Raw genomic sequence first — 12,462 nt, forward strand, 5'->3', positions numbered from 1 at the left:
CTCCCCCAGATGTGTATGTCCTGTCTCAAGGTCCTAGGCCCAACCCAGGCGCAAAGGCCAGCAGTCAAGAATCCAGCTTCCCCTACACTTTTCCAAAGGCTGCCCTGGGCACCTCTGTGCCCCACTGGCTCTGTCACTGAGCAAACTGAATCCAGCTCCTCCCCACTTTTCAACACTGAAAGATTAAAATGGGGAGATTGCAGGGAGCAGTTTTTCCCCAGCACTCCCCTTCCCAAGCCAGACTCTCAGAAGCATCAAAAATCTAACTCGTGTCTACCCAGTCTACAACAAAAACATTTACTGAGTGGCTATTGCATACAGGCACAATTCGAGTCACCAGAGAATACAGACAATAGACAAAAGTCCCTGCCCTCAAGGAGCTTTCACTCTGATGGAGGGAAAACATCGTAAACAAGCAAAATGTGTCATGTGTCAAAAAAAGTCTTTCTCCAAATAAATCCACTTTGATCTACCTATTCCACTTGTAGGAATGTATTTATAAGACTCTAACAAGTATAAAAAGGGGTAGGGGCCAGGCCTACCCTTTTATAGGGGGTAGTAGCTCACGCCTGTAATTCCAGCACTTTGGGAGGCTGAGGTGGGCCAAGGTCAAGAGATCAAGACCATCCTGGCCAACATGGTGAAACCTCACCTCTACTAAAAATACAAAAAATTAGCTGGGCGTGGTGGCATGCACCTGTAGTCCCAGCTGCTTGAGAGGCTGAGGCAGGAGAATCACTTGAACCCAAGAGGCAGAGGCTGCAGTGAGCCAAGATTACGCCACTGCCCTCTGGCCTGGCGACAGAGCGAAACTCTGTCAAAAAGAGAAAAAGGGGGTAGTCAAAAAATTAAACAGAAACATTAGTTATTAGAGCAAAATTTTAAAAATATGCAACTGTTTAAACACATTAATAAGATCCATATTCAAGTAGTAAAACGATCCTATTTTGTCACTGAAATAGCTTTACAAAATATTGATAAATTAAGTAAAATGAGGGTTTGAAACAATATGTGCACTTTGTGTCACAAGCCAGGTACACCCCAGAGCAGGGGGTGGAGGGCCTGAGGCATACAAGGGACCTATTAGAGATAAACCTATGAGAAAAGCAAGCAGAAACAAGCCTGAGCAGAGGGAGAAGTCAAAACAGGATGCAGGCTCAGTGAAACCTCAGCCCGCCAGCCAGGATGCCAGAACACACATCACCCCTCAGAGGTGGCTGGGCCAACAAGAGGTGGCCAGATCTTTATATCCAGGCCTCAGGCACATGAGGGGGCTCCCCAGGGAAGGCCCTAAAACACTGGGGGCGCTCTCTTTGGCTCAGGCACACCCTGAAGCAGCCAGCCAGACACTAAACAAACTCCCACAACTGGACAGCAAGTCCTCCCGAAGGGGGATCCAGGCAGCACATCTCTGCATCCACCACATTCTCATACTGTATTTGTTTTCAGGAAATAAATTGCACCTATCTATACAATAAAAAATAAGTATACGGAATCCATAGGTGTAAATATTTATAAGACAATTAGAAATGCAAGAAAATGGTTGCAGTAAATAAATATTTAAATTGCTGGGATAGGCCCGGCACAGTGGCTCACACCAGTAATCCCAGCACTTTGGGAGGCCAAGGCGAGCGGATCACCTGAGGTCAGGAGTTCGAGACCAGCCTGGCCAACATGGTGAAACCCCTGCCTCTACTAAAAATACAAAATTAGCCAAGCATGGTGGTGCATGCCTGTAATCCCAGCTACTTCGGAGGCTGAGGCAGGAGAATCACTTGAACCCGGGAGATGGAGGTTGCAGGAAGTTGAGATCACATCATTGCACTTCAGAGCAAGACTCTGTCTCAATAAATAAATTCCTGGGATAAATCCCACTTGGTCATTTTGTATAGTTGAGGTTCTCAGGACAAACGAAACCAATACGCAGGTGGAAAAACCCTTATCTGAAATGTTTTGGATTTCGAATTTTTTCGGGTTATCGAATATTATTTACACATAGGTTATGAGATGTCCTGAGGTGAGACCCAAGTCTAAACTTCCTGGACAAGCAGGAAGAGCCCGGCTCAGACCCCTCGGGGAGCCCCCACTGCCGTGCCCCCTGGGCCTCCTTCTTCCCTCCGAGCTGTGCCCCACACCTCCCTGAGCCCCAGGGCTGCCCTCCTGGAGGCTGCCCAGACCCTCACTCGACACAGTCCTGTCCTTCCTTCCCCTCCCTCACCTCTCCCCGAGCAAGACTCACGGGAGGAGGCTGGTCCCCCAGGCAGGCCACCTGGATCCTCCAGCGGCACCGTGACGCCCCCGCGGCCGCCCATGGGTGGGGTCCGCCGCACCACCTTTCGCGAACTGGGGCGCGCGCCTCTCCTCCCAGCCTTCACTCCGGTCGCCTAGTTCTCTCCGATCGCCTTCCCACTTCTTTCCCTGTAAACTCCACTTTTCTCTGCCGTCGAAATGTTCTTAAAATGAGTTAGCTCCGCGTACTGGTGCAGCAGCCTTCGGAGCTGGGCTGAAGTCCCGGGCGGCCCGGCTGGGGCGGGGGCGGGGCTATGCAAATGAGTCCTCCCTTCAGCCCGGGAGGGGCGGCGCCTTGGGTTCGCTGCGCGTCTCCCCGCTTTCTGCGTCCCTTCCTTGAACCCTGGGTTTCTTCCCGGTCCTGCCTGCTCTGGCCCCATTCTTCCTTTTTCTTGCTAATTCTCTCCCCTTTCTCTCTTGCGTTTTCCACCCCGAATAAGACGGGTTCGCTCGCGTTTCGATCATAAAAGGCGCCTCTCTAAAGGAGGCGACCTCGCCCGCAGGACCCCGCCCGCGTCCCTCCGGCCTCGCCTGCTCCCACCCGTCAGCGCCCGGAACCCTCTGCGAACACTAGCGTGGGGAGCACAGCCGCCCCTTCCCAGGTCTCCTTCCTGTCTGCGGACGCGGATCTCGGGAGGAGTTCCTGGCACACCCGCGCCCTTTTAGGTTTGTGAATTGGTGGGTGGCGCCCTGTTCTCCCTCCCACCGACCCTAAGCAATGGCTGCTTCGAATGGAAACGAGCACGTGGTGATAGAGCCTGCTTCCGGCGATGATGCAGGAAAATGGCTCCTCGCATATGTTACAGGAGGAAACATGTTCCAGCCATTTTTTGGAAAAGGATTTTCCAACGGCAAATAGCATTAAAATACATCCACCCTCACACCCAGTCATCTAATTCCTTAGGGTTATGGCCATAGATTTAAGACCTTAAAAGTTAAAGATGATGGGAGGTTGCTTAGGTGAAGGATGCACCTAAGGCCCTGACTTCACAACGCAATATATGGTAGCAAAATTGCACTTGTATCCCATGAATACATGCAAATAAAAAAGAAATTAAAAAAACTAAGACCTTAGGGTTAGGATTTGGGTTAGTGCCTCTGAGTTAAGGTTAGCCAGGTTCTAAAAGAATGTGCAAGATCTCTGCCCACTTTCTGGCACAGCTCTCCTGGGTGTGTTCTTAAGGGAGGAATGACGCAGAAAACTGCACAGTTTACAATCTCATTCCTGTAAAATAAGTGGTGACCAACTTCTCTCTCTCTTCTATGTTTCGACGTACACATTCTCACTGGAATGTTTTAACATCAGATAAAAGGCAGGGAGAGGACAGAAAGAGAAGAGGATTTTTAAGCTGAATTTTGAAAGAGGCACCCACCTCTTTTGATCCCACTGATCTCACAAAGAAACAATCACTGGTCCATAACCCCCTGGTTCCTGGACCCATTGAGCCCTAATTCCTGGAGACCTCAAAATACTGATCCCTCCTGTGTCAATCAGACTTCCATAACCCCCAAGAGTAGAATAGTTCAGACCGCAAATTGCTGACACCCGTAGACTCAGAATTCCTGAAACCAGTGGCCCCTAATGAGTCACCCCAATGGCCCCTAATTAACTTAAGAAATGCCCATTCACTGCTCCACCATCTCCCAAATTCATCCATCATAAAATCAAGTTAGGATATTCCCTGTGCTGAGGAGAGGAAATCCAAAGCCCTAAGCTGTGAGCTCTGTCACTCCTCATCCCTTTGGTAGCCATTCCATCCACTGCCACCATCTTTAAACATTCTGACTTTGCCGGAGCAAAAGACTCTTCCAGTATTTTTACATCACACACATGAGACAGGAGTGAAGGCTTTAACGAGATTTTTACCAAAGGCTCTGGGTTAACACATGAAGTGGAAATAGCAGGAAGCTTGGTCATTTGAATGAGAAGATAAGGCCCTGTTGCTTCCAAGTGTCCAGCCTGCCCACAAGTGGTGGTACCATCTTAGTGCCCCCAAAGCGATAAATATTCCCTCTCTTGCCTGGCTCTCACTCCCCCTTTTAGTATCCAGTCATACATCCTTGGACACATTAAAGTGTAAGATGATGAATACAAATGGTATCCACATCTGTCAGGAAAGAGCCACACCCAGCCCCTCCTGGTCACAACAGACAAAGTGGCACATGAAACAAAGCACAGCAGCCCAGAACATGAGCAGAAGGCCTCTGAAGACAGCTCACACACACAGAAGCCAGGGTGCCACGTTCCTGAAAGAGAGCTTTTGGAGAAGGCAGTGGCAGGGCCTCTGTCCCAGGTCAGCCCCTGGCCTGTTCAGAAGGCTGCTGCTCTAGGGAGCTCAGAGTCTCTACTTGTGCTAGACACTCCCATTGCACTTCAGTCCTGTGGAATTTGGCTAATGTCTGATGAGTCATCTGTCCTGTCCTAAGACCCTGAGCTTCAGGCCAGCCTGCTGTGCATCTGTCTGATGGCTGCTTGGGAAGGAGGAGTCTGGCCATAGCCAGAGTCCGGATTCCCTGGTGTTCCCACCACTGGTACCACAGCCCGGCCTCAGCTGTGGGAAACAAACACCAGGCTCTGACCTGAAGCAGTAAGGGCCATGCCATTCCCCAGTGAGTAAGACAAGCCCAAGGCAGGCTGCTGTGGAATCCCTCCCGCTCCAAACCCATGAAGGGGCTTCTGGAGGATGGTTAGGGTGGAATCATTTTTTCTCTCTACCTAACACCGTCCTCCCCTCACCAGATCTGCCCCTGCCCTAGTCTAGAACACTTAGCCCTCCTCCAGCTCTGTCCTCACGGAGCACTGGGTCCCTGGTGCTGGTGGCCCATCTTGCCTCAGACACTCAACAGCCTTCCCCTCCTCTTCAGGGATTTGTCTTGGATTCAGGCCCTGTACTCTCTTCTTGAGCTATGAGCTCTGCCCTGTGGCTCCCGTTATCCCGGAGCAGGAAACTAAGTTGCATTTGAGGGGAGAAGTGTAGCTGAACTCACAGACGGCTGGAAAGGGGAGAGCTGATGGGAAGAGGTGGAGTGCTGGGGAACAGGCAAAAGAGAGGATAGTGGATATGCACCCTGTCATCTCCCCAGCCTCACGTATCTGACTTGAACACCCGTGGACGCAGGGGCAGATGTGGAAGCCGATGGTGCCAATGCAAGCGCTCTAATGCATGATGCTCTGAACACACATACAGAAGCTCCTGTGGCATGACACTGCAAGAGTGGCTCTGAGGGGAGGGAAGAGGCTTCCCTCCAACCTTGAGGAAGGGGACTGAGGAGCACCCTGAGCCAGCAGCCTCAACCGACACAGGACCATTCTCCTGATGGGCAAGGGAGACGGTGGATTCTCTAAGGGGCTGTGAGGGCGTAGCTGGGGCCAACCAGAGGTAGTCATAATAAGAGATAGCATGCTCCAAACACTTTAGTATAAATCAGACATGGCAATTGCACTCTAGATGATTATTTTATTTAAGTATCAAAATGGCCCTACATGGAATGGGATATTGCACTGCACGTGCAGGGTATGGACTGGGGCTCTGGTTTGAGGGCCAGCTCACATGCAGGGGAGTCATGTGGTTGTCCTCAAGCTATCTAATTGGTCTGCATCTCAGCTCCATCATCTGTAAAAGACAAAAAAGCAGTGATCATGAAAAGAGAAGTAAAATGGGTAATGAATACAAGGCACTGGATGTCACAGAAGATGTACGTAAGCATTGTAACTCTTACTTGTCATGCTTATCCCCATCTTATTTATAAGAAATAGTGGATCAGTATCTTACCCAAGGCACACACTGGTATGTACAAGAGCTAACATTTGAATGACAGACTTCCTGACACCAGAACACAAAATCTTACCCAAAGAAATGTATTTGCCCAACAGACCCAAAATTTGCAGTGTCAACTGGGTGCCACGGCTCACACATGTAATCCCAGCACTTTGGGAGGCTGAGGAGGGGTGGATCACTTGAGGCCAGAAGTTCAAGACCAGCCTGGCCAACATGGCAAAGCCTCAACTCTACAAAAAAAATTTTTTTTAATTAGCTGGCTGTGGAGGCATGCACCTGTAGTTCCCACCCCACTCGGGAGGCTGATGCAGAGAATTGCTTGAACCCAGGAAGCAGAGGTTGCAGTGAGCCAAGATTGTGCCACACACTCCAGCATGGGTGACAGAGCAAGACTCCATCTCAAAAAAAAAGAAAGAAAGAAAAGAAAAAGAAAAAATCCAATCCCTGCCGTTTTATTGAATTTGTAAATCTATTTACATGTAATGTAATTATGGCCATGGTTGGACTTAACTTTTCAATTTTGCTACTTATTTTCTATTTTCTATTTGCCTCAAGTCTTCTTTCCTTTTGCTCCTCTGTTCCTCCGGTATTATCTTTGTTTGTGCTAAATAGGTTTTTTGGTGTATCTATTTAATCCACCCATTTTGAACTTTTTTAAGCAAATAAAGGGATGGATTAAAATTTTTAAAATGGAAAAAGTTGCCAATTGCAAACAGTATCCATAGGGGAGCTGAAGTAACAATAGCAGTATTTGGAAAAGCTGACGTTATGGCTAAAAATATTTCTACAGAGACAAAGATTTCTTAATGATTAAAAGATCAATAATCAGGAAGATTTAATAATTTAAAACTTACACACAGCTAACAACTGGGCCCCAACATCCGTGAAGCCAAAACTGACAGAATTGATGTATGAAATAGACAATACAGTCAAACATTTTAAGCCCTGTGAATAAATGTGAACCTGAAGGAGACAGTCCTTCAAGATGTATCCCAAGTGGCTAACTGGGCCAAAATTTAAAATAATGCCAAGCAAACATTTGCAGAGTAGCAGTCACACACTCGTGAGTATCCCAAAAATCCACACGTTTTATCTTTGAGACTTTCAGAGCTCAAAAATTTGTAAAAGATTAAACTTGTCTAAAGATGCGGTTTCCTAACACACATCATGCAACATCTGGCCCACAGAGCAGTCAAGTGAGCCCGTAAAAAGCAGAGGAAGAGGCCCGTGCATGGGCTGCCATTCCATGGGCTCAAACCCACAGAAATCAGGAGTCGGCACCTAGAGCAGTAACACTGCTGTCCCATTAGCTGGGTCCCAGGAAACCATGCATGTAAATCAATTCCTCCACTGTTCATTCAAATAGCAAAGACACAAGAATACTCAGTAAATAAACAAAAAGTAGTGTGTGTGTGTGTGTGTGTGTGTGTGTGTGTGTGTCAGAAAGATTGACAAGGGCCAAATTAAGCAAATGGAGAGGTAGGAAGAGGCAACCACACTATCAGTGGGTGTCCTGCCTGCTCCTGCCTGGAGGAAAACTGGTCCAAAGTTCCCCTTTTCTGTTGCAAGAATCCTGACTCTGGGGTCAGCCAGCTTAACAACCTCCAGCCACTCAACCTTCTGGGTGCACCTAGCAGAAAAGAGGATGTGAATGGACGTTGTCCCTCTGGGGGTGTTAACTACCTTGGGGAAAGGGGGTGGGGAGGATGGGAGCTTCCCTGGGCTGGGAGGGTCCCCTGGACTCCCTTCAAGAGCATAGCTGGACTCATGATAGTCTACTAGACTGCCAAGGAACCAGCGAAGGCCAAGCAGCAAGGTACTGGGGAACAGATCCCCCCTAGTGGGCCTGGGGGAGGGAACAAATTTCTTCAAGGCAAGCCAGGCCAGACCCAGGTTGGGGAGAACCAAGCCAAACAGCCCATAGAGGCAGCCAGCCACTCCTCCCCAGCACATTATGGGAGGCTCTGGGCCTGGGAGTTCTGCATCTTCCTGAAGCTGTTCAGCTGTCACATTGCTGGACTGGAGAGGGCGCTGGCGCAGAAAGCCAGGGAAGCAGGCAAGGTGGAGTAACACGAAGGCTGAAAGGCGCTCCAGTCGGAAATGGAGTCGGAAATGGCCTCCTTCTTACCATTCAAGGCCTAATTGATCCACTGGATCGCGGCTCTCTGCTCTAAATCAAGGTCTTCCGCAGTGACTCGATAACAGAACTGGGGGAGCGCCGGCAGGGCCATAGGGTCATTTCTTCTGTAGGGCCGCAGCAGAGGAATCCTGCGTCTTTGGGGCCAGGAACCATCAGATGGAGCTCCACAATCCCTCAGGTTTTGTTTCTCCCCCGAGGAAGCATCTGCAACTGTTTCATGGTCGATCGTCCCTGGTGGTTCCACAGGGGCCGAAGAAGAGCTAGCCAAATGTCTTCCTCCCTGGCTTCCTTTTCATGCGCCTGGGAACCGGGTGGGGCTGGGCACGGCGACTCCAGGGTGCCTGGGCCGTTTCCCCCCTGCAGAGGTGGGGAGCCTCGAATGGAACTGGATGAGCTGGTGATGGCATTGCGTTTGCTGCATGAGCTCACGGAGGAGGTCTGGGATTTCCTAATCAGACTGTTTGCCGAGCTCTTAGAACAGAAGTCTCTCTGCAGAGGCCCAGGCCTGGCCGCAAAGGAAGCGAGGAGGCCCCTGACCATCAGGCGCCGAAATGGCGACTGTGCGGTCCCGCTGTCCTGGGAGCCCAGCGGGGGGTCGCCCTGCCTTTCCGGGAGCGCGGGTCCCTCCTCGTCCTTGGCGAGCGCTTTCCCACCCTCCCTGCAGAAGGCCAGGTCCTTTTCTTCCTTGGCTCTCACTTGACTGCTCGCTTTCAGGGTCCCAGTCTCCTTCGCGCAGGGGATTGAGAGAGGTGGCCGGCCAGTGAGGACCATATAGACACCACTGACTGCTCCAGGGCCAAGTGGAGCGTCAGCTGGCCCCCAGCCGAGGCCATCTCCAGATCACCGAGGTACACGGCATCCTGGAGCCAGAGGCTGGCAGCGCTGGTTTCTCATGGCCGCTCCAGGGCGCTGGGGAAAAGACCCCAGAAATAACCACTGGGACTGCCCCGCGGGATAGTGCTGCCTGTAGCCCGCAACGCACGCCCGCGGGTGCTGACGACAGGGCCCCCACGAGGGCCTCGCACAGCGGCCTGCGAGGCAGCTTCAGGCACCGCGCCGCCCAGTAGGCCCGGGAGGCTTGCGGAGCGCACTTCCGCACAGTGGGCTCCCTGCAGTGGGGTCGGCGGCGGGGAGAGGGTGCAGTTGGCTGCCGAAGCAGCCTACGAGGATGCGCGCGCTGTCGGGAGCGCGCACTGCTGGGTGACGCCGCCCTGGAGCGCGTGAACGGAGGAAGGGCGCGCACTGGGACGTCTCCCTGACGCTGCCGACGAAGGTGCGGGCGCAAGGGGATGGGCGCTGCAGGGGGATGGGCGCTGAGTAGGCGCGGGGCGGTGGTCCCCGAGTCGGAGAACGGGAACCGCAGGGCGCGGGGCTGCAGGCTGAGCAGCGTCCACGCAAGGCTGAAGCCTAGGGGTGGGCGCCTGCACCTGTGCGTGTGCCAGACCTTTCCCCCGAACACGCAGGGAGAGACTCTCCGAAGCCAGGAGCTGACGAGTCCCGCTGGACCGGAGATACCCCGGCGCAGGGCGGCGCGGCCGCGCAGGGGGTGTCCAGGCGGGAGGACTCTGGTGTGGAAGGCACCAGGAGATCGTCAGAGCCCAGCGGTTGCCCCATTCTCTGCTCATCCCAGGGACTTTGTGTAACCCAACATGTCAAAGGTTGCACATTAATGAGATCTACAAACAGCTTGTAAAATACGGGCGTTTGACTTTAAGCCATTTTATTAACTGACTTCGCAGTCTAGGCAGTGCAGTGAGACCCCGCCTTCACAAAAACTAAAAAATTAGCCGGCCGTGGGGCGCGTGCCTGTGGTCCCAACTACTCAGGAGGCTGAGGCAGGAGGAGCTGAGCCTGCAGAGGTCGAGGCTGCAGTGCGCCAAGATCGTGTACACTGCATTCTAGCCTGGGCAACAGAGCGAGACCCTGTCTCAACATTAATAGTAATAATTAATAATAATGAATAAATAATACTGACTTCTCAACCTTCCGAATTTTTGTGCCTGCTGTGCTTCAAAGACCTTTCTAAAGTGAAATAAGAGAAAAATTCATGGTAGAGGTTGATATGAATGGAATTATCTTAGGTGTTTAGAGGGAATTCTAAAACTTATTTAAAATTATATTAAATATTTAAATTATTAAATGTTTAAATGTGTAATTAAAATATTAAGTATTAATTGGACAAATTGCATACTCAATTTAAAATAAATCATGGATACTTTAAAGTAAAATATAATTATGTTTTTGTTATTCTTCAAATGCCACCTTGAATAGTTTTCAACCATAATTTTTTAAACAGCTTCATTGAGGTACAATCTACATACTACAAAATTTACCCATTTTAAGACTACACTGCAAGGATTTTTAGTAACTTTACAAAGTCTGTAACTTTCACCAAAGTCTTACTTTTATAGCATTTCTATTTGCCTAAGAAGAAAATTCAATGCCTGTTTGCACAGCCACTCCCTATTCTCACCCACAGGCCCTGGGAACAACTAATGCACTGTCTGTCTCTATAAATTTGTCTTTCTTCAACATTTCTTACAAGTGGACTCTTACAGGCTGGGCGCGGTGGCTCACACGTGTAATCCCAGCACTTAGAGAGTTCTACAAGACTGTTTGAATCCGGGATTGAGACTAACCTGGGCATCATAGCAAGAACCTTGTCTCTACAAAAACATAAAATAAACAAATTAGTCGTGCGTGCTGGTGCACACCGGTAGTCCCATCTTCTAGGGAGATTGAGGTGGGAGAATCACTTGAGCCCATGGAGGGGGGCGGGTCGAGGCTGCAGTGAGCCATCATTGTGCCACTGCACTCCAGACTAGTCGACAGACCAAGATTCTGTCTCTAAAAATCCAGGCAAACAAACAAAAAACATAGCACATTCCTTGGAGGGAAGCCAATAGATTTTACAGGAGCAAAAACCTCTTTCTCATTCACCCCCTCTACCCTAGTGCCTGCCACGTGGGAGGAAAATAAATAACTGTGGAATGAATAAGTAAATACATGCACAGAGCACTCTGCACAGAGGCTGGCTTGGTTGCCCATCAAGTACAACCATCACGCCTGGAGCTGTCACCTGCTCTGAAGACAGGTTCTCTTCTCTAGGTACAAGCATCCCATCACAGGTGGAAAAGAAGAAGGCTGGCTCTCTAGCCACATAGAGGTGGCCACAGCTTTCCTGTAACGAAGCTCGAATTTCTACTGGTGTGCTCTTATTTTCTATAGACATAAATTATGTGAATTTGAAATTGCATGCCAAAAACTGCTCATAAAGCCTCACTTTGTGCGCAATTTTTGAAGATAATGCGTCTCACTTCATTTTTTTTTTTTTTTTTTTAATTACTTGGAGGAGTGATCCTGAAGATGACAGGTCTTCGGCACGTGGACACATGGCACAATATGGCCACATGGTGGCGCCATGCAAGCAGTCAGCAAATAGCTCTGTCACTTGCCTTTTCACTCAACGAGACCTCGTGGCCATCTCTCCACCTCAGCACACAAAGACCGACCCCTCCGCTCCATGGCCTCTGGGAGTCCACTCTGCGAAGTCAGTTATGTGACCAAATCCCCTCTTGGGGCTTTCCTCCCTCACATAAATGTGGAGGTTCTGACATTTACACACTACAACTCAGAGGCACAGAAGTTCTTTGTGCATCATTGAATGAAATTGCTATCGACACCATCCCTCATTTCCACAGATAGTGTCAACAAACAAACTCATGCCTACAGTTTGTTCAGCTGTTTCTAGATTAGATCTGAGAGGCTCAAGGCTAGCAGGGCTCCCGTGGGTCAATGCCTGGTCTGTCCAGGTTCCCCCCACCCTCACTGTCTCCCTGCCTCTCTGAGTGATCTAAGTCTGGACGTTGCACAGGCTCTTCAAAGTTCACTGTCCAGCACCAGGTAGGGTTGAGGTCTCTGTCTTTGACCATGGCAGTATGGCCGCCTGATGCTCTACCAGGCCGCCACTGCAGGGTGTGTACTGAGGGGACTGGCCCAGAGATTCCTCTCCAGCCTGCCCAGCCTGCACTGAGCAGGGCTTTCTCTGGGAGGCGTCCTCGGGCCTATCACTGCAGGCATGTCCCTTGGCCCTTGGATGCCTGCTCTCCCTAGCCAGGTGCTCCTGCGCTGTGCAGGATGTGGGGTTCTGTGCAGGGCTCACATGATAAGCCCCAAGCACACAAAGCACTGCCTCCACGCCCTGAGATGTCCTCCACCTACTGTCGCACGCACGCCTTGTGTCTTCCTGGGCCA

General features: G+C 50.4%; 1 protein-coding gene across 1 annotated transcript; it reads right to left on the reverse strand.

Moving 5' to 3' along the window:
- Positions 1 to 5,736: 5,736 nt before the first annotated feature.
- LOC119469642 lies at positions 5,737 to 12,140 on the reverse strand. The gene is made up of 3 exons (XM_037735218.1): positions 12,049 to 12,140; positions 8,197 to 9,773; positions 5,737 to 5,903 (listed from the first exon to the last, which is right to left on the reverse strand). Exons 1-2 carry the CDS (start codon positions 12,138 to 12,140, stop codon positions 9,017 to 9,019), a joined length of 849 nt encoding a protein of 282 aa, XP_037591146.1. The 3' UTR covers positions 5,737 to 5,903; positions 8,197 to 9,016.
- Between the last annotated feature and the right edge of the window lie 322 nt (positions 12,141 to 12,462).

The sequence above is a fragment of the Cebus imitator genome, unplaced genomic scaffold (genome assembly GCF_001604975.1).
Source record: "Cebus imitator isolate Cc_AM_T3 unplaced genomic scaffold, Cebus_imitator-1.0 Scaffold754, whole genome shotgun sequence".
In the NCBI taxonomy this organism is placed as follows: Eukaryota; Metazoa; Chordata; class Mammalia; order Primates; family Cebidae; genus Cebus; species Cebus imitator.

What these genes read in the sequence shown, in the direction of transcription:
- LOC119469642 (XM_037735218.1), bottom strand. Translation starts at nt 12,140, where the DNA reads ATGGTCAAAGACAGAGACCTCAACCCTACCTGGTGCTGGACAGTGAAC. An exon ending in GACTTAGATCACTCAGAGAG is followed by an intron (nt 9,774 to 12,048) that starts GCAGGGAGACAG and finishes CTTCCACACCAG; the next exon opens with AGTCCTCCCGCCTGGACACC.